Here is a 21522-nt window from a genome sequence, read left to right as displayed (position 1 = left end):
AAGGGAACGTTACTCATCTTATGCTACAAGACTTGACTATATTGTTAAAAGAAGCCAGCGGTCAAATGGGAGAGGAATGGTGTGTGTTCACTCAAAGGAGGAGACTGGGAGAGTCACGGATAAGGAAGCTAGCAAGTCACTTTGCTATATATTTTCTTTATAACACACTTTTAAATTTAAAAAGTATGCAAAGGTCTAAGCCAGATGGAGTACCAGCACCAAAAGGGAAAAGTGGACACTAGTCCCATCTCTAACCCTGAAGTTATCTCCAATTGATAACCGCTCACAAAGGAAAAACATCAGTTTTCCCCAAGTGAGACTCACTGAGGACACAAATACACTTAAAGTCTAGTCCTGTGCCCTACAATAGATAACCAACCCAACATTAACTTGATAATATATTTGGAGGGCTTTGTTTTGTTTTAGCTTTTTACCTTACTGGTCTTTTGGTTTTTATTTTGTTTATGTGAATTTTCTGTGTGTGCCACTGTTGTGTCTCTGCATCTCTGTGTTTCCTGTGCTTTTTCTTCATTTTGTTTCATTTTTAAAAATTTTTTATTTTCAGTTCTTCTTGGTCCTGATGTGATTTCAGCTTTCCTTTTCTAATAAAGAAAAATGATATGACTGACAAGGAAAATTTTAATCAGCAAACATCTGTGAATTTTAGGACTTGTGTGAGCTCTTGGGGTTCCTGAGGAGTTTTATTGACAGTTCTTTGGATTGCTCCTTAGTTATCAAATAGTGAGACTTTTCTGAGATTGTTCAGCTATGGTAGAATTTATTTTGGGACCCTAATCCTGGAGTTCTTAGTTAATATTGGCATCCTCAAAATCAGTGGTTCTCAACCTGAGGGTCGAATGACCCGTTCACAGATGTCACATATCAGATGTCCTGAATATCAGATATTTACAAGTCGTAACATCAGTTTGCCAAGTTTTCTCTTTTAAAATGGATATAGTATTTCAGAACACATACATAAGTCTTTTTTTAAAAAGAATTTTGGAGATATTTATTGACCTGCAAATTTCTTTTTTTTAATTATTATTAAAAATTTTCACCTCCTCCCATCCTCCCATTTCCCTCCTACTTCCCCCACTTCCCCTCCCCCTCACTCTCCATTGCTAAGAGAAGTCAGGGTGTCCTGCCCTGTGGAAAGATCAAGGCCCCCCCTCCATCCAGGTCTAGGAAGGTGTGCATCTAAACAGACAGGCTCCCAAAAAGCCAGTACATGCAGTAGAATCAAAATCTGGTGTCATTATCATTGGTTTCTCAGTCAGCCCTCACTGTCAGGCACATTCAGACAGTCCGATTTGATCACATGCTCTTTCAGTCCCATTCCAGCTGGCCTTGGTGAGTTCCCATTAGATCAGTCCCACGGTCTCCATGGGTGGGCGCACCCTTTGCAGTCCTGACTTCCTTGCTCATGTTCTCGCTCCTTCTGCTCTTCATCTGGGCCTTGGGAGCTCAGTCCAGTGCTCCAATGTGGGTCTCTGTCTGCTCTCTTTGGACTGGAGAGGGATGGGGAGGGAATATGGGGGATGGGAAGGGAAATGGGAGGCTGTGGAAATTTTTAATAAAAAAAAATTTAAAAAAAGAAATTAAAAAAAGAAAAAAAAATTGAGTATATTTCAGCTTTCCTGCTTCTGATGGCTGTGGTCACTGATCTCTGTAATTATGCTCTTCTCATCACACTCTCACATTTTCACTCCTATCTCAGAACCTTACTCAGAAACTAAGAGTCTGACAGCCTTCTCTTGCCCTTCTGTGCTATAATGCCAAACTGGCAAGTTCAGAGACAAAGGTACAAATAGTATATTAAATGTGTTAGTTTCTGACACATTTAAACTCTAAATTAAGGACAAAATATGTTCTACTCATTTAAAGTACCACTCTGGGTTTTAGGCTTCTAAAAATGCTTGTCAATATATTTTTTCCAACAAAATAAAAATATACACAAACACATTTTTGTCTGTAAGAATAATGAGCTTAAATCTTTAACTCATGTGACCAACTATTAGATGATGTTTTCCTATAAGATAATCACAGGCTCAAAAAAGTATGAAGGAGAAATACTAAAGATGATCCTATGAGAGAAAGTGAAAGAATGGTTAGAAAAGGAAAGCTACCAATGATGCAAATAGAGAAAAAGAAACCAACAACACAAAAGCACCACTAACTACACTTACTTAAGAAAACAAGTTGTTTTTCAAACAACTTCGGTTAAGGGAAAATTGTTTTTCAAAAATGTATGTATCTAGTAAAAGTTTAATAGGCTACAGAGCTTCCAGATAAAAATGGATAAATCTAGTTATATTCAAACTCCAGGTTAGCAACAGGGTTTTCTGTTTGTTATTTAAATCATAAATATGTCCAACTGCTTAAAATAATATTTTTTATTTACTAAGTCAAGCAACAATAGTTATATGATGAGGATTACAACTTCAATTCCCTCAGTTTTCACAGTTGAAAAATGCAAGGCTCAGACTATGATCTCTTCTGGTTCTAAAATTAGGTTTGTAACCTTCTATAGTTCTGAAGTTCACTGGCTTTAAAATTCCTAAAATCCTAGCATTGGTTTAACAATCAAACATATCTCACAACAACATCCAGACACACTAATAGGTTTCAGTATTCCTTCTGACACTTTCTGGCATTCTTGCTTTCTTACCACTAGTTGATCACTCAGAAATATTTTTCTTCCAAATATATAGGGATGATTTCTAAATTCTTTTTCTCTCCAGCTAATCATGGAATTCATAAAAAGTTACAAACTTCTTCTAACATCAAATTAACTAATCTGAAAAAAATAAAATCAGACCACAGGGCCTGCATTACATTCCTGTATTATAAGTACCAGAAATCTACAATGTCAGAAGACATAACAGAAATGAAGCAATTCAACAACTAGATAGAATGGTGTGTATGTATGGAAGCTTTGCACACATGATTCAATTACATTCAAAGGAAACAAGACCAGCACATTGTGCCCAAATGCTAAGTCAGTATTAATGATATCAATACTTAATGATATCATCCACTGGCAATTGGGGACTTGAAACAAAAAGGCACCCAAAATAAAGCCCATGTAGTTTGATTTCTTCTAATCCCTCCAATGGTTACTCAATCAATATTTTTCCTTTCAGTGGCACATGGCAAGAGTGTGGAGGTCAGAGGACAATCTTTAGTGTTGGTGCTACCTTCTGGGTTGTTTGAAACAGAGTCTCTCATTTTTGTTACTGTACACATTAATTTTCTCTAATTCCTGCCATGGTTACCCAGTCATATAACAAAACTTCTGCTTCAGTTTCCAAGGCTATCTGGCTCATGAGCTTCAGTGGCTTCTCCTGTTTCCACCTCCCATCGTTCTGCTGGAGCACTGAGTTTATAGATACATACTGCTACGCCCGCTCTCTCAGTTATCTCCCTAGAGCTTTAATCCATTTTAAGGATTTAAGTGGAAGTTAGTCCTTATCTTTAGAATACATTTTTTAACCTTCAAAAGAGTCACCCCTATGACAAAAATCAAGTTTTGTATAATTCCCCAAGAACCTAACTGAAAAGATACAAATACTTATAATACCCAGAAAATGCTGCCTTTATGTTCTGCAGATGTCCTCTTCTTGGTGGGTCACCCCTCAAGCTCTCAGCCTGCAACTGTTCTCTCTTATCTCCTGGAGAGCACTGATCAGCACTGCGGCTCCAGGTTTCCAATGGCTTTTGATCTGAATGCTTTCGGTCTCCTCCTTGCCTACCACACAGGCTCCAGGAAGTCAAATTTTCTTCACTGTTCTCTATGGATTTTTGAAAATCACAATGCAAAGAAGCCTGAACAACTAATGTAGAAGATGAAGTAGACGGTTCAAAATTTCTCCTCTTGTTGTAAAGTGACAGTTCATCCTCATCAGAGGGTCTTAAGAATTTAGGTCTCAAATTTCCAGAAGATTCTTGCCTTTGTCTTAGGGCAGATTCTCTTATACAAGTTTCCAAAGATCCAGATCGGTTCGTTGTGTCAGGGAAACTAAACTCACAGTCGCCAATGCTCTTCTTTGCAACTTCTGTAGCAAAATGTCTGTCTTTTGAGTCCTTCTTACATTTCACTAAGTTTGAAATGCTACTTGCTTGATTACACTGCGTACTATCTGAATATGCAGGCTTTCTCCACTGTTCCCGTCCATAATCTTCTCTTTTGCATGCAATTTTTTCAGCTTCTTCTAATTTTGAATGAAATATTTCCATTGACTATAAAAGAGAATAACATATCTACAATTAAGAAAAGTTCAGTGTCTTGTCTCCCACATTCCACTGTGTTATAATGCATTATATGCATTTACATAATGCATGTAAATGGTACAATAGTACCAAAGTAGACAGAACCATAAAAATCACCACACACCAATAATACTTTAGAAAGCATAAGTAGATAAAGAAAAATAATCAAATCAAATTAAAAGATTTCAAAATGGGATGCACTGAGAACAAATGTTCTACAGAATAGAGTATCATACAGACACCACAGATACAACTTATAAAAATTCCTAAAATGATGGGGGAAAGTTTGGGTACACCGAATGAAATAAATTCTCAAAAATCAAACTGACTGCCAGTCTGAGCCCAAGGACCCGGGCTGGCCTTCTTCTTATTTGCTGGGAAGGCCCCATCTGAGCACATCTGCATCAGGCAGGCTCGTCTGTCCTCCCACCAGCTGGGGCTCAGGATACCCTAGTAGAGCTCTGGTGATAATCCAGTGAGGATGGTGTACTATAAATTGGAGGGCTTGAACCAGACCAAGGACTTATTGCAATGAGCAGTTGCCAGTAAAGCTGATGGGACAAAGGTGTATTCTGCATGACACACGATAGCCTCCAATGCCACCAGGATAGATGAAAAGATGATAGTCAGAAGGAAAAGCAGATATTTTCCTGTTCCTGGTGTGGTTTTTGTTCTGTTTTGGTTTACTGTAGAGAGTTTTTTGTTCTTGCTTTTCTTTGCTTGCTTGCTTATTCTGTTTACTTTTCTTTCCTTGTGGGGATGCAAAAAGGATGAGAGGGTACATGGAGGGAGGTGAACAGAATTGGGGTACTTGATGTGAAACCTCCAAAGAGTCAATAAAGAAATGTTTAAAAAGAGAGAATAGAGTAATATAAAAAGGATAAGCCACATAAAGATGGAAAACACACAGGGAGTCTGTGTGGGAATTGCAGCCCCGAGTTACATTTCCCTGCCCCCATTTGAGGTGCTTATCTGCAAAAAAACCCTAATAACTCTGCTTAAGAAAGCATAAATCCTCTGCTCCTGGATTTGGGTAAGGAAGTTTGAGTGCACGTGATCATTCCTTGATCCCTGCTGGGGTCAGGTGACAGTCCCTTCGCAGCCCCCTCCTCTTTTGGTGCCAGGGTATAAAAGCTAGCCCCAGCAGAACAATGAAGAAGCTGTTCCACCTCAACCTCGTGCTCTGAGTTCATTCAACCTGGACACCCTCCACCGAGACTCTTGGTTCCAGCCCGCACTGGCGCGGTAAGTCTGGATCCTGGGGGAAAATATCAAATTGACCAGGAAATTTTATATAGTTTGGGAATCAATAGCAAGCAGATGCATGTTTTAAGAGGGGGGAAAAAGACATGTAGACATTTGATTCTAGAGACTCTTATAACTGTGTTTTAGTCTTCCAAAGAAAAGGATGATGGAAGAAAAGCATGAAAAAAATAGAGGATTCCACATAACTGATTTTCTTAAACAGAATGGCCTTTTTAGATGTGGATAGAAGGAGAAAGACTATTACATCTAATTCTACTCAAAATAAAAATCTTTGCAAAAACTTGACAGGGAAAGGATTATGCAACTGGGAATTGATTCACAGACAAGGTATGCAATTAAAACATTACCCGAAAAGACATCATGATAGCTTAAAAAAATACATGCTAAAGTATAGGTCCACTGCAAAATGCTACAAAATATGAAACTCTGGAGTCAACAAAACATCAACAATGCTTATCTCTAAAGGTGTACTACAGAGAATCCTCTGCATTATTTAAAATTCCTTCCAATGAGAAAAATTCTACTTTAATATTAAACATACACACATTTCAAGTTTTAAACACTTGGGTTTTACATTCATTGTGTTAATCTTAAAAAGATGTAGGCTAAGTTTGCAATTTGGCTCAGAGGCTAAAGGCAATTGTTAACAAGCATCATGACTTAAATTCAATACCTGCGACCCACATATATAAGATAACAACATAATAGAAGGAGAAAAATGACTCCTTTAAACCCCACATGGGCACTGTGGCATGTGTACATCCCTGAGTACACATACAGAAATAAGTGTAAAATATTTTTAAGCAACATCCTTGCATAAGCAGAAAATTACTTAAAAGAATGAAGATAAATCTAATAATATTTGATTCAAATTGCTTCATTATTCAAAACAAAGATATTGTTTTCAAATAACTATGAAACAATACATATCTTCTTAAAGCACAAATACTTAACCCATATTTTTCAGCTACAATATCCACAAAATTTCTGTTTTCTCTTTGAGCTTGTTCTTTCATTCTTTGATAAGCCTTTCTTAGCCAGCTTAATCCACCATCCTCTACTCCTGACGCTAAATTCCAATAATAAACATCAATCGTATTTCTAAGGTGATTATTAAAAATCTTACTGTTTCTATCACTTTTAAAGTATAAAATTAAATACTTTTTTGATTAAAGTTATAATCACAATTAATATTAACCATACATTTAAATACCTACCTATACAAGCTACAAAGGCTTGTAATGATGAAAAAAGGAAGGAGAAACAAACTACCTGTAAGTAAATACCAATTTTAGAGAACAAGCATAAAATTATATATGTTAAGGTTAGTTGTTTGTTTACTGAGAGAGGGTCTTACTATGCAGCCCTGAATGGCCTGGTAGACCAGGTTGTTGGCCTTGAACTCAGAGATATCTATGCCTCTGTCTCCTAAATCCTGGATTTAAAAGCAGAAGTCACCATGCTTAGCCTAAGCATTATTCTATGGAATTTTCTCTGACCTTCCGGTTAGACTTATTGTAACACATATAGGGGATTGCCCCTCCCAGAAATAAGAAATAAATGTACACAGTGAAGAAAGCAACACAATAAATAAGAAAGTTATAGAAGAAATGTCATTAAGTTAAACCTTATTTGTGATTAGCAGCTATGAACATTTGAATGCCTTCAATGTGTGTGTGTATGTTTTGTCCTATTTTCAGTTGATACAAAGAAATTTAATTGATTACTTAAATTAAAACTCTGTTCCTGATATTCCCTGTTCTAGTAAGGACAGCTTTAGATCCTGCTAGCTCTAGAGCCAAGAAATACAAGCTCTTGGAGACAAGCACAAGAATCTTCCTATCAGAACAGCCTACCAATAGCCCAACATGAAAAAAGTCAAGATCAGAGAGGGACACGGGGATCATGATCTATTCTTTTTTTTTTTTTTGAAACTCTTTTTTTTAAAAAAAAAATTTATTTATTTATTATATATACAATATTCTGTCTGCATGTATGCCTGCAGGCCAGAAGAGGGGCACCAGACCTCAATACAGATGGTTGTGAGCCACCATGTGGTTGCTGGGAATTGAGCTCAGGACCTTTGGAAGAGCAGGCAGTGCTCTTAACCGCTGAGCCATCTGTTCAGCCCTCATGATCTATTCTTAAGTGGACTACTACACAGCCTCGAGAATGAATGAACTAGTTATTCATAACAATATGGAGGAACTTCAAATGTGGGCAAAAGAATTAAAAAGATGAAGAGCACAAATCATCTTTGGTGGTAGAAAATAGGACAGTGGCTCCCCCTCCAGCGACAGTTACTAGTAGAGGAGGAAAACGTTTCTGGGGTATTAAGACTGCTGCTTCTCCATAACACTCATTCTGTTTCACTTGTGGTTTAGGTACTTTTCTATGTATGTCAGACTTGGAAAAGAGGCTTAGGAAGGAATAGAGGTTAGCAGCATGATGTATTGTCTCCATCAGATGATCCAAGAGCTCAGTTCCCACACTTACATAAGTTGGCTCACAATTGTCTATAACTCTAGCTCCAGATTTGACATAACTGGCCAGCATTGACACCTCCATTCATAACACCCCAACTTCTGACACCTCCATTCATAACACCCCAACTTCACATGTATGCATAACTAAAAGTAACAAAAATAATTTTTAAATTTAAAGACAAAAGATTTTTAAATTATATTCATATTAACTGTATTAGTTTACTCAAATCTCAACATTTACTAAGCAATCTCTTCTAATACAAAGAGGTCTTTCTTTACAGATCTAAAACACTTTGTGATTCAAGCCCAGATCTCTAATGATGGCACTTTTCGTTCAAAATGTTATTTCACTTGGGCTTTTTTACTTATATAGCATATATTATATACTGTCAGCACTCAAGGAACTTAGCCCAAATCTGTGGTCAGCATAGTTATAAGTGAAAATCCATAGCAATTTATGTCTTTATTAATATTCTGGCTACATAATTAGATCCTGATCAAATAAGAGCTGGGCACCATGAAAATCTCTCCTCAACTGTCACTATGATGTTAGAAGTCCAGAGAGGAATTCAGGAACACAGTAGTAAGACTGCTTCCCCTATGCTGCTCTGTGTGACACCTAACTGGAATAAAAATCAGTTAGGAAACCTATCTGGAATAAAAATCCAACAAATTCAATCACAACCTGAATCCTAACTTTGAGAATATCTGTGCCTCATCAACTGTGATTGATAAACTTAACAGTCTTATTAATGCTATCACCAGGATAGATATTAATATACTGTTGAGAAATGACCCAATTTAATATGTTAAAGGAAACAGAATTTGCAGCAGTATCCTCAGATTTAATCAATAAGTCCCTAATAAATACTTAACATTCAGGAAAACTGTTAAACATACCATAGTCAAAAACCATAAGCATAGTTTTTTACCTGTCTGTGCTGAAAAAAATTTCTATCAGTAATTAGAGTAAATTCAGTGGTATGGCACACTTAATATATAGCTGAATCCCACACCTAACTTTTCAAGTAAGTGTAAAATTAAGTTTTAATTTCATGGTTCTAATAAGTTATGCTATGCTATAATAAACAAAATACAACCAAACACTAGAAATCTCTCCCATTTCTCTCTAAAGACAATACAGAGGAAAAAATAAAACAAAATAAGCCACCAGGAAACCTAGATTTCAGTCTTGCTGCTACTACTAAATACAAAATATTTATAACATCAAAAAACAAACTATTTGTCTTTGAATTTTCACATCTTCATGCTAAATAAAGTATCCAATTAAACCACCTTTAGAGAGGTCCTTTCAACTTAAAGATTCTGACAGAAAAGTCCAAAAAGAGAAGAGGAGGAAGAATCAACCAGAACTCGCTGAAAAAGCCCATAAATCAGTGTCCACTATGCACACACACACAAAATCAGTCTTCTCAAAACTCTGCAGTAAGGAATGCTTCAATGTGAATCTGAGGCCCGGTCCCTTACTACTTACATGACTACAGATAATTCACCTGACCACTCTAAGTCTCAGACTGAGCTAACTCATTGTTCCCTACCTATTAACTTTCTAGGAAGCTGTATTTCAAAGAGAGCTTTATATGACTACCATTACTATTATTTAATCTAGTAGGGACATTTCTGCCCATGCAAAAAAAAAAACCCATAAAAAACAACAAAACCAAAATAAAACATGCTGCTGTAGAATAATCCTTTTGTTCACTGTGAATGAAGATTGGATTGGTTTAATAAAAAGCTGATTGGCCAGTAGCCAGGCAGGAAATATAGTTGGGACAACCAAATTAAGGACACTGGAAAGGAGGGCAGAGTCAGAGAAGCTGCCAGCCAGATGCAGAGGGAACAGGAGATGAACATGCCATGTTAAAAAAGATACTGTCTTGTGGTAGAGTATAAATAAGGAATATGGGTTAATTTGAAATATAAGAGCCAGTTAGTAATAAGTCTGAGCTATTGGCTAAGCAATTAAAATTAATACTAAGACTCTGAGTGGTTATTTGGGAACAGGAGGTCAGGACAGAAAAACTCCATGTACAACACACAGGTGCTATAACTTAGTAAAATTACTAATTAAGAATTCTAAAGATGTCTTTGAGTGGATTCAGTGGCTTCATGCCCACACAAAGAATCTTAAGAAGCAGTCAAATAAGAATGAGTTATAAATAAAACAAAATATCTTACTGATAAATAACTAAGACAAAAAAACATCATTATTTATAATATTACTTTATTCTGGTTAAATTGCATTTGAACTTATCACTGAATTGGCAATACTGAGCACTAGTGATACTCAAAAGATTTTGTCTCCGTTGAGTAGAAAACAATAGCACTCTCCTCCTAAGCACAACAAAAATTTTGTGAATCCTGACAAATGAGGTATTTCTAAAAGCAATAAAATTGAATCATTAATGTTTATACATTATTTGCATAAATTTTAACTAAATACATTTTTGTATTTTGCTATAAAATTTAATAAATTGAATGCAATATAAAGTTTCATATAACCATGCTTTGTCTTAGCCCATTTAAAAGAGAAACTTGCAAATGATGGCTATTATGAACAATATATACTGAATTATCTTGCTGCAAAATACGTAATAGTAAACTTTCCATAATAACTTAAGTAATATTTTAAAAGACTGCATATATTTCATAAATATTTTGTTATAAATAAACTCAAGCCATTCTCTTAGAAACATTAAACTTTAAGAATTTGTACTCTTTGATTAGTATATATTACCTGCACAAAATAGTGGGTTTCATTATGACATTTTCACACAAGTACATAAAATACTCAAATGATCTTTACCACGCTCATTATTAGAAATTGAGATATGCGCACAAGTCTACAAAAAATATAAAGATACCTTTAGTAACCGCCAGTATACATTTTCTGATGTAAGACCCGTCCCACCATCCTTCCAGTACGGATTCAATTCCCTTTCTAGCAGTTTGGACTAGAACAAAACATTTTGAAAGGTTAGAATGTAAACGTCAATCATCATGGAAATGACTAAATCATTTGAGGTGGCTAATTGTTGGATATAAAAGTGTCAACATATCATGTAAAAATCTTAAGACATATTATGGAACTTGCCGATAACAATGTCTAACAATGTCATGTGTCTTTATTGAACACCTACTGTTTCTCAGAACCATCAAGTCTAACTCAGAGACTTAGACAAGACATCCCAAAAACTTAGACAAGACATTCCAAAAATCATGCCCTCCGATGTTACACAAGTAGCAGCTTGATTACAATACAATCCCACACTTATATTTAAAATTAGACTGAGAAAAAACAAAAAACAACACTGACCACAGAACTCTCAAAATCTCTTGCTACATGTTTCACCTGTTGATCTGTATTACATTCAAGGGAAATTATAAGACAATCTCAAAGCATTTCTATACTTTGTGGTCTCTAAGGATTTCCCATTGTTTTCAGGACATCAGTGTGAAAACAATAGCATAAAATGCTTGTTTAATACTTCCTGTGACGTTCTAAGCATCTTGAAAGCATTCTTAGAAGTAATTTGTGTACACACTGAAGGCTCGGTTGATAGTTCAACTGTAATTCATGACAGTCATGCAAAAGATAATCATTGCTCAACTACATTCACCTAGATTTACACATCTAAGATGACTTTTAAAAGATAATTTTATGTACCTGTGTTTGGATGTAAATATGTGAACATGTGTACAATTGCCTGTCCAGGTCAGATGTATTGGCTCTCCTAAAGTTGGAGTTACACACAGCCATGAATTACGCACTGTGGGTTCTGAGAATTGAATCTGGGTCCTCTGGAAGAGCAATACATGCTCTTAACCACTGATCCATCTTTCCAGCCCCAATCTAGTATACATCTCTTAAAAAAAAAAAAAAAAGATCTATTTTTTACTTAATGTGTATGAGTGCTTTGTCTGCATGTATGTCTGTGTGCCACATGTATGCAGTGCCCCTAGTGGCCAAAGGAGGACAATAAACCTCTAGAACTGGAGTTATAGATGGTTGTCAGCTGTCATGTGGGAGCTGAAAAACCAATTTGAGTTCCCTGGTACAGTAGTCTGTACTCTTACTGAACATCTCTCAAGCTCTAGGATGCTTTTAAACAGATTTTCTACAAGAAATTTACTTTTTAAAAATTAGTTTCACATTCCTTAGTTATCACTGTTATCAAATACAATTTAAAGACATACTTTAAATGGTATTACAAATACAGTTTTTTGAATTTGAGGCAATTCAAATATGAAAACACTGAATTTTATTCAACTGAATATTATTTATTGAATTAAAACATTGAATTTTAAGGCAATTCAAAAATGAAAACATTGAAACTGCTCTCTTACCTGCTCTAGTGCTTGGGCTTTCCCCTGCTCTATTTTCCTTAGGGTTTCCTTTTTTGCTTTGAGTGATGATGAAGACACACTTTTAACAGACATAAAATCAACAGTCATCCACTCATCCCGCTGTTTAAAAGAATGAAGCCATTTTAATCTGTACTTACGACCTTCTTAATATCAGAGACTGAAGGCACTAAATAGGAACCAAAATAAGTGGTTAGCCACTCTCAAGAAGCTTCTTGTTTTTTGCTATACCTTAGTCTCTCCCTTATAAAAGTGCGGTAAAGAACTCAGCATTCAAGTTTATTTTAAGGAGTAAATAAAATATATATAAATGGCAGCCAACATAGGGTCTGGCATACAAAATGAAATGTTAGCTCCTGTTCACTTTTCCTCCTGTATCTATGGCTAAGTGGGTAAATTATATTCATTCTTAGTCATATGAACCAGAACTCAAAATTTACTTGCTATTCAACTATAAGCATTACTAAGCAAATTGCAACATAAAGGGAAGAGAAAGAAAAGCTGAAACTGACACATCCAGAAGATTCACAGACTTCTAGTATTTGGTAAATCCATTAAAAGAGGAAAATGCTGGGTCTGGAGAGATGGCTCAGTGGTTAAGAGCTTTGCCATGAGGAACAGCAGAAGCAACGGAGTAGAGCCAGTCAGTGAACAGAAGACAAGTTGTGTGTCTTGCAGAAGGCAGAGCTAGAGAAGTGATTCAAGACCTTTGGAAGAGTTCAGAAGATCATGAGTGGATTCCAAATATTGAACAGTTGAAATTTTGTTTTGCTTTGATAGTGATTCCTATCAGGAATCCTGATTTCTCCCTCTTAAAGTAAAAACATTATTTTACAGGAGTCCACAGTTGAGAGACTTTGAATTTTGAAAAACCTTGGATTTTAAGATTGGTTACTAAAATTTTAATGTGTTTGAATTTGTAAAGACAGTGGAACTTTTATGTTCTTAATGTGAGATCTTGGGGATGAATAATAAAGGAAGAGTTGGGGTTTAGTAGTGATGTCAAGTTGACAAGGGGTCAGTTGTACTGGGTGGTTTTTGTGTGGTTTGTGTTCTAGAATCATCAGAGGGAGGAGCCTCAGCCGAGGAAATGCCTTTTTGAGATCCAGCTGTAAGGCACTTTTTCATTTAGTGATCAATAGGAGAGGTCCCAGCCCATGGTGGGTGGTGGCATCCCTGAGCTGCTGATCCTGGATTCTATAAAAAGATGAGCTGAGCAAGCCAAGGAAAGCCAGTCAGTGAGCAGCTCCCTTCTATGGCCTCTGCATTAGCTCCTGCTTCCACGATCCAGCTCTGTTTTGCGCTCCTGTCCGAATTCCTTCAGTGTTGAAAAGCAATGCTGAACTATAAGCCTAATAAATGCTTTCTTCCCAACTTGCTCTTTGGTCATGGTATTAATCGCAGCGGTAGAAATCCTAAGACAATTTGTGTGTGTGTGTGTGTGTGTGTGCGTGTGCGTGTGCGTGTGCGTGTGTGTGCGTGCACGCAGCACATGGTCTAGATATCCTGGAGCTGGAACTACAGTTGGCTGTTGTGAACCACCCAATGTGGGGGCTAAGAACTACTGGACTTCAGTACTCTGAAAAAGGAGCAAATGCTCTACTGATGTGGCTCTAGCCACAAGTATATCTGTGATATAAGAAATATGTAAAACATACTTATGTTCTGTCATATTAACTGCCAACTGTTTCCTAAAGCAGATTCTATTTACTCATTCATGCCTCATTTTGTATTGAAAGGCCATAACTTGTTCATATTTACATATGACTAAAATAAAAATATTTACACATTTTTAAAAATAATCATTTCATATATAGATATAAAATAATCATTATATATATAAAGTAGATACACACACACACACACACACAGTTTAGCCTAACTCAAGTTTATATTGTCAAGTCACTTTAGTGCCTCAATCGCAGTTCTTGATGCCATGCACTAAAATCGGGATTTACAGCCTGAAATAATTGGCACTTTTGGGGAGTTGGGGAGAAAGAGGGCCATTTTGCTACAATGAAGTAGCAAACCAGTAGTTCTGGTGTGTCCTGTTACAGGAATTCTATAGTGAGAATTTTCTCTATGTGACTAGTGACTTGACCTCATTAGTTTGAGCCACTGGGAACTTTATCACCCCGTTCCAACTAGTACAGAAGCCATCACCTCCTGCAATTTCAGTTAACTAGACACTAATGAAACTAGAGTTCACCTTACTGATCCTTAATTGGTTTAGGTAGTAAGTTCTATGACCACAGAAACCACAGTCACTTTTGCCAACTTTGGACCCACTCTAATAACCAGAGCACTGTTACCTTCTTCATATCCTCCTGGAGATTTTCTTTTTCTTTTTTCTTTTTTTTTTTAACAATTAACATTTCCTATACGCAGGACAAATGATCTCTCATCTTACCTTACCAAAAAGAGGTCACTTTCGCTTTCTATCTCTCCCCCAACCCCTGGCAAAGTTACTGACAGTTGTGCTAGATCGATCCTCCTGTCAATGCTCCTGCTGCTGGAAGGTCCTCCTCCAAGGATTTTGGTCTCAGTCTTTCTTTCTGAGTTGCTTCAAAGGAAGGGCCCTGATGGCCTAGAGACGTGTGAGCTTCAGCATTTCGAATCCCTTTCTTTTCGGATGGGGGCATTTCCTTCCTTATGTATGATCAGAGCAGCGATTCGTCCTCCAGCCCCTTCTCTAGGACAATAGTACTGAAGAAGGAATTGCCCAATCAAACAGTTCTCTAAGCTCATAACTATCATACACATTAATCTAGTGACAGTTCTTCAAACTTCATAAATGGCTGCAACATCTCCAAGCTCAACAAAATATTCCAGTCTTTATCTCCAGAACTTCAACTCTGCTGATGACTCACATTCAAAATTTTCAAGATGTTCTTCAGTCCAACCCTCAATATTTACTCTTTATTTTCTTCCTATATTCTCCATCCTTTATTCAGATTTTCCAAGCCCTCCTGAGGTTCCACCTTCTCACTAATATAATTTTTATTCTCTACACACTCTTTTGCCCCCATTATATTCATTTTCATGGTTTTAATTCCCGTTTTTCTTCTTCCTTTATTTATTTGTACAACCAAAGCTTTAGTGACTTAATCACCATCTTGAGTGTTATGCTAAACTCAAGAACAATAAATCCTTCATTTCCACAAAGCCCGTTTCACCTACTGAATTACTAAACTGGGTTACCTGGCATCATCAAGTCAGGAATTACAGAATCATCTTGCCCACCCATCCAAGCTGATTTTCAACTCCAAAACACTAGTCAAATATTCCATGTAGCAAACACTACATCACTGCCCTGTGAGCATACCTCAGCCCTAGCCCCAACAGTTCTAGTCAAAACAGTTATTTGTCAATGAATTTGACAATGAAGTCAAATGGGCTGATGTAAAAGCAAAGAGAACTGGAAAGACATTGTCAGGATCTATGTGTTGAAAAGTGGAATTAAAAAAAAAATGGACCAGTTAGGATTATAAAGCGCTTACAACTCCAATTCCATCTGTTACTGGGATTAAGCTTACTCCTATATTTAAATGTCCTACCTGAATATTTATGCCTGATTAATACGTCCTTCCAACTTCTTCAAGTTCACTAAATTGTTTAGTTTCTATAACGTGCAACAAAGAATTTCAACTAACACATATCCCCTTTCCATCTTTAAAACAGGAGTCTTAAATCAGATCTTATTGTCACCTTCACAACTGAATCACCAAATACAGCTCTAGGACCCCCATTTTCCCTTCTCCCCTTCCTTCTCCAGTCTCTATCCACCACATATTTGGAGCACTACAGGGAAACCTGATCATAGCACTTATCTTGCATGGTTTCCTGTCACTAAGACTATGTAATCTCTCTTCCTTCCTGCTAATAAAACCCAATTTTGTCTGGAGAAATAATCGTCCCTAAACATTTCTTTGCCATCACTGTCTACACTAACCCCTTTTGTCTTGAAAATAAGTTATGACAGATTTGGCTGGCTTGCTTTTTTCTGTGTCCTCACTGAGTAGAACTGATTACTCAAAACTCTCTTCTTTTTGGTCGAAAAGATAAATAAATAAATTCTACTTTGAAGACTTAGATGTTACTTTCTATGAAGAAAACAGAAATACCAAAGAAAAATAGACCCCAGTGTTTTAAAACTCTGCTCCCTTATTTTTCTAACACAATTCTTTGCTGCTTTCATTTCTAATTTCCAACCACTTTTATACAAGTAGTTCTCTCTCCTTCCCATGTGGTACTTCAGTATTGGTGTGCACCTTTCAGTTTCCCTGTACAGTTCATTACTGTTACATCTCCAAGCAACAAAGATCAACAATGACATCCCATTTTCTAAAACCAACAATCTACATTGCCAGGAACTCCACATGGATGCCTTGTAAACATTTTCTATTGCAACATTTTTCCTTCCAGTCCACTGCTCTGCACAGGTGCAGGGCTCCGTTGCAGGGCTTACTCACTGAGGAATGGTCAGTTGACTCACTCTTTTCTTCACGTTTCTGCTTCTTGCTCTTCTTTTTTTTTCTCTTTCTTCACTCTTTTTGAATGCTTTTCCTTTTTCTTCTTTTTCTTCAGAGTGTTCCTAATAATTTTGAACAAGTATAAACATAATTTAATCTCATTTAATTTTAATAGTAAGGCATTTTGAGTAGAATGGAAAATCCATGCTACAAAAAACTTTACATCTTTCATGAAAAGAAACAAAACTCATGACTATCCATAAAAAAATTCTCTAAAAAACTTGCATAGACTTTCTGTATGATGAGCACTACTAATCAAAGTAGTAGCTCAGATTTTTTACCAGAGAAGATATAAAAAAAAGTTTTGGTTAAGTTATTTGTATGTGACAGGTATTATCAAATATATATAGATATATACACACAACCATTAAGTTTTAGTGAAAGGCAGTGCAGGACCAGGACCACAGAAACTAATAAATATTGACATTTAAAACTTTCTAAAAAACAGACTTTTAATATTCTTACAAGAAAAAAAGTGAGTAGATGAAGGGTATATAACCTCAATTAAATCTTTCCATAATGTATACGAAGATCAAAATACCAGTATCCTCTGTAAATATAAACAATAAACATCTGCCACTTAAAAATAAAACAAACAAACAAACAATAAATAAATAATCCTACACCAATTGTGGGGGCACATGCCAGAAGGCAAACTTTTAAAACTTTGTAACGGGAGGAAAGGAGGCTCAATAAAAATAAATAAAATAATTAAATAAAAATAAAGATATGAAGCTTAAAGCATGTACTTTCAGATCTAGAAGCTTCCTACAAATAGTCCACAGATTTATAACTAAATCTACCAGCCAACACAAGTAACAAAATCTTTTCATATCATCATGAACTTGTGGTGAAGACAGATATTTTGTGGTCTAATGAGATGAATTTCAATAATGCTAACCACCTGATAGTGAACATATTACTGACAATATGAATTCAATTCCCAGAAGACACAAGGCAGGAGAGAACTGACTTAGGCAAGTTGTCCTTTGACATGCACACATATGTCAAAACACACACACACATACACGAGAGAGAGAGAGAGAGAGAGAGAGAGAGAGAGAGAGAGAGAATACAGAAGCATAAAGAAAGAACTGCTCCTCAATATTAACTTGAAACATACTTTAAAAAGAAAAGACATAAACTAGGCATAGTGGCACATGCCTTTAATCCCAACACTTGGTAGATAGCAGCAGGCTGATTTCTGTGCTTTTGAGGTCAGCCTAGTCTACATAATAAGTTCTAGACCAACCAGGGCTACAAAAAAAGACCCTTCCTAAAAACACAAATCAAGAAAACAAGTCCTATTATTACTTCAAGCACAACTGGTAATATTCACCTGTGAAAACTGTTCAATTCGCTCATTCACATCAAGTAACATCCATGTGTCTTCACCTCGAATTTGCTTAAGTTCTTTGCACCTTTGTTCTTTTTTGAAATTACTTTTAGCCTACAAGGAAAGAATACAAAGGATAAGGTGATAATTGACAGATCCACTTTTCATATATAAAAATAAAAATTGGTAGCACTTTCATATAAAGATTCCTAATGAATAAACGGTCTATTTTGACAATAAATTTGTTTCTACTAATATAAAAAAAGATTTTTAAAAACCTAACAACAGCTTTTCTTTGGAACTACCAACCTTCAGTAAATCATGGTACAAATCACAGACAATATCCTGCCCAGGTCTAGCCTATGTCCTCGTTTCTCCCTGTCACAAATATGACTTGGAATCACTTTAAACTTCATCATTCCTGGGGCTAGTTCTTTAGAAAGTTATGAAGCTGAATTTTTCCAGCTTTAATAGGCAATATTTGTACCCCAACACTTTGTCTCAGGAAAAAAAATATAGTTATCTTCTTAAAAAGAAAGGATCAGCTGGGTGGTGGTGGTGCACACCTTTAATGGCGGCATTGTGAGTTCAAGGCCAGCCTGGTCTACTGAGCAAGTTCCAGGACAGGCTCCAAGATTACAGTGAAGCCCTGTCCAAAAAAAAAAAAAAAAAAAAAAAAGCCAGGCGGTAGTGGTTCACGCCTTTAATCCCAGCACCCTGGAGGCAAATGCAGGCAGATCTCTGCTGTGAGTTCAAGGCCAGCCTGGTGGAGTTCCAAGACAGGTTCCAAAGTTACACAGAGAAACCCTGTCTCGAAAAAAAAAAAGAAAAATGAAAAAAAAAAAGCAAAAAAAGAAAGGATAGGGGCTGGAGAGATGGCTCAGAGGTTAAGACCACTGACTGCTCTTTCAGAGGTCCTGAGTTCAATTCCCAGCGACCACATGGTGGCTCTGATCTGGTGCCCTCATCTGGCCAGCAAGCAGACAGACAGAACACTGTATACATAATAAATAAATAGAAATCTTTAAAAAAAGGAAAGGATCATACTGCTTGTTTCTAGTCAGTGGTCAACAACAGTCAAACAATGCAAGGTTTTCTCAAGTAGTTTTTTCTGCTTAATCATCCACCTCTCAAATGTCAAAGCTGAGTTTGATCATAAAGTAGATACCTATAAAACTCATCACAGCTTACAAAGAATTTCCTACCAAAACTACTGGAAATACCAGACCAACAATAATAAAGAACATTATTAAACTATTGTGAGAACAATGAATAATCACAACGGTTTACCTGTCCAAAACTAGCTGCTCACTTATTCCCTTAAAATGTGATTTGAAGAGTCATTCTTCCTGTCTTTTCTATTTCTTTTGTACTATTTTTATATACGCTCTTTCACCTTAATCCCCCAACCCCCCCCCCCAAAATCGTTACCAAACATTCTGTTCTTCAACTAGGGTTGGAGGAATCACCAGTGTATTCAGAAGACCTACCTGCAAAATAGCCATTGCCATGACTCGGGTTGCGACATAACTGGTGGAGTCAGATGTAACACACTACATTAAAAACTCAGCAACCCAGGCGGCAGAAATGTCAAGAACAGATGGCGTAAAAGCTAAAGAAACTGGAAGGAAACCAATCGCATCTCTCTGCAAAGAAAACGAGCAAATGGAACCGGCCAGAGCATTTAGAAGACACTGCATTGGAAAGAGACCACAGTGAGACCAGGCGAGATATCGAAGTAACGATAGGAGTAGGTGAGCTACCTCCCAGGAGTCTCAAGTCCTACAATTCTAAAGAACTTTCTGAGATCTGTCTAAAGACAGATTCTCTGGGAGTGCTGGCCTAGCATATAGGAAGTTCTCAGTGCAAGCACTAGTTTTAAAAGGAAGAAAGTCCTGAAAAGCGGCGGTACCTGGCGTAACACTTCGGCCCTGGCAAGCCGGGTCTGTTCTTTTCGTAGCACTTTCAAATCTTCCACCGAACGCCGCCATAGTTATTACTGTCGTAAAGCGAGGACGCCGTAAGGAAACCTCTGTTTGCGACTGTCGTAATTCAGAACCCAAATCCAGATTTCATAGTAGTAGTAGTCCAGGGCGTTACTATGCCAACGGAGCAGGCGCAGATTGAGAAAAAGGTTTAGTAGCGTGGAAGCCTGCTGGAGGACTGACATTTTAGGTGAACTGGATTCGCTAAACTCTGAGTTAATATCAACAGGAGTTATTAAGCATCCTGCACTATATTAACTCCTTTCTTGCGTAGACTCTTAAAAGAATTCAAACCTCAACGTTCTTTTCTGACTTCCTGTGATGGTGCATCAGGCTAAAGGGAAGCTGGTCAGAAAGTCAGGAGAACATAGGGGAAAAAAATAGAAAAAAAAAAAAGAAAGAAAAACTGCTTTTAAAATTTAGTATTTTTTTTTGTTGAACGCTGTCTTTAAATATACTGAAAACCGAGTTCGGAGAGATGGGTTAGTGGTTTCAGGTGCTAACTGCAAAGGACTGAAGTTCAGATACAGAATACACAAGGAGATCCACAACTATCTGTAGCTCTATTTCCAGGGGACCCAACATCCTCTTCTGAACTCCACAGGCACTGCACCTTTGTGGTGCACTTTATGTACAGGCAGAGAAAACACTCATAAAAAATATTTTTTTAAAAAATCTATAGAGGTTGAAACTTAAGTGTTGCGCAAGCCTCGCTACAGGAAGAGTTCTCATCACCCAAAGAAAAGATGCATTGGGTGGAAGATTATCTCTCATAAAGAAAACAGCAACTTCTTTATTGTGTTTCTTGCGTCTTGCATAAATAAGTCTCTGTATCAAAATACTAGTCCTTATCTATACTTCATTTGATTGGTTCACAGGAATGGTAATAGTAAAACTGAAACAAACCATTTCTCCTTTTACCTCTGGCAGCTAAGCAGAATTTAAAATGTCCAAACCCCTTCCCCTCTTCAAGTGCTATGGTTAGATTTGATTCATTATGCTTGGGAGGCTTCACCCTTTCAAATACACCTGTGCATCCGAATCAAGAGTAACCAGTCTGGATAGTTGATTTGGAAGGGCTGTTGCACCTGCTCACCCAATAGTAAAGGCACCTAGAAGGGCATGCTATGAAATTCTACTAGTCAGTCTGGTGGTTTTGAGTAATCTTCCTTCTCTAAGTCAGAAGTGCTTTGAAAGTTCATTTTGTTGTTAAGGAGCAATACCAATGAGCTTTGGTATTGAAGAGTGACAGGAAATGAAAA

At 36.9% G+C, this 21522-nt stretch overlaps 1 protein-coding gene across 4 annotated transcripts; it reads right to left on the bottom strand.

The window, feature by feature from the left end:
* Positions 1-1105: 1105 nt before the first annotated feature.
* On the bottom strand, positions 1106-20296 carry LOC148123237 (CWF19-like protein 2). 4 transcript variants are annotated; one of them, XM_087903331.1, is made up of 8 exons: positions 20188-20265; positions 19766-19921; positions 18279-18389; positions 16880-17001; positions 12390-12468; positions 10907-10996; positions 3581-4239; positions 1106-1558 (listed from the first exon to the last, which is right to left on the bottom strand). In XM_087903331.1, exons 2-8 carry the CDS (start codon positions 19784-19786, stop codon positions 1465-1467), a joined length of 1176 nt encoding a protein of 391 aa, XP_087759457.1. In that variant the 5' UTR covers positions 19787-19921; positions 20188-20265; the 3' UTR covers positions 1106-1464. The 4 variants fall into 4 exon arrangements, with proteins under 4 accessions (XP_087759457.1, XP_087759458.1, XP_087759465.1 ...); XM_087903341.1 differs by lacking the exon at positions 1106-1558 and adding an exon at positions 6753-6807 and having other exon boundaries at positions 4060-4239; XM_087903332.1 differs by lacking the exon at positions 19766-19921 and having other exon boundaries at positions 20188-20296.
* Between the last annotated feature and the right edge of the window lie 1226 nt (positions 20297-21522).

The sequence above is a fragment of the Myodes glareolus genome, chromosome 1 (genome assembly GCF_982192425.1).
Source record: "Myodes glareolus chromosome 1, mMyoGla1.1, whole genome shotgun sequence".
Classification (NCBI taxonomy): domain Eukaryota; kingdom Metazoa; phylum Chordata; class Mammalia; order Rodentia; family Cricetidae; genus Myodes; species Myodes glareolus.
This window is presented reverse-complemented; position numbering and strand designations above follow the sequence as displayed.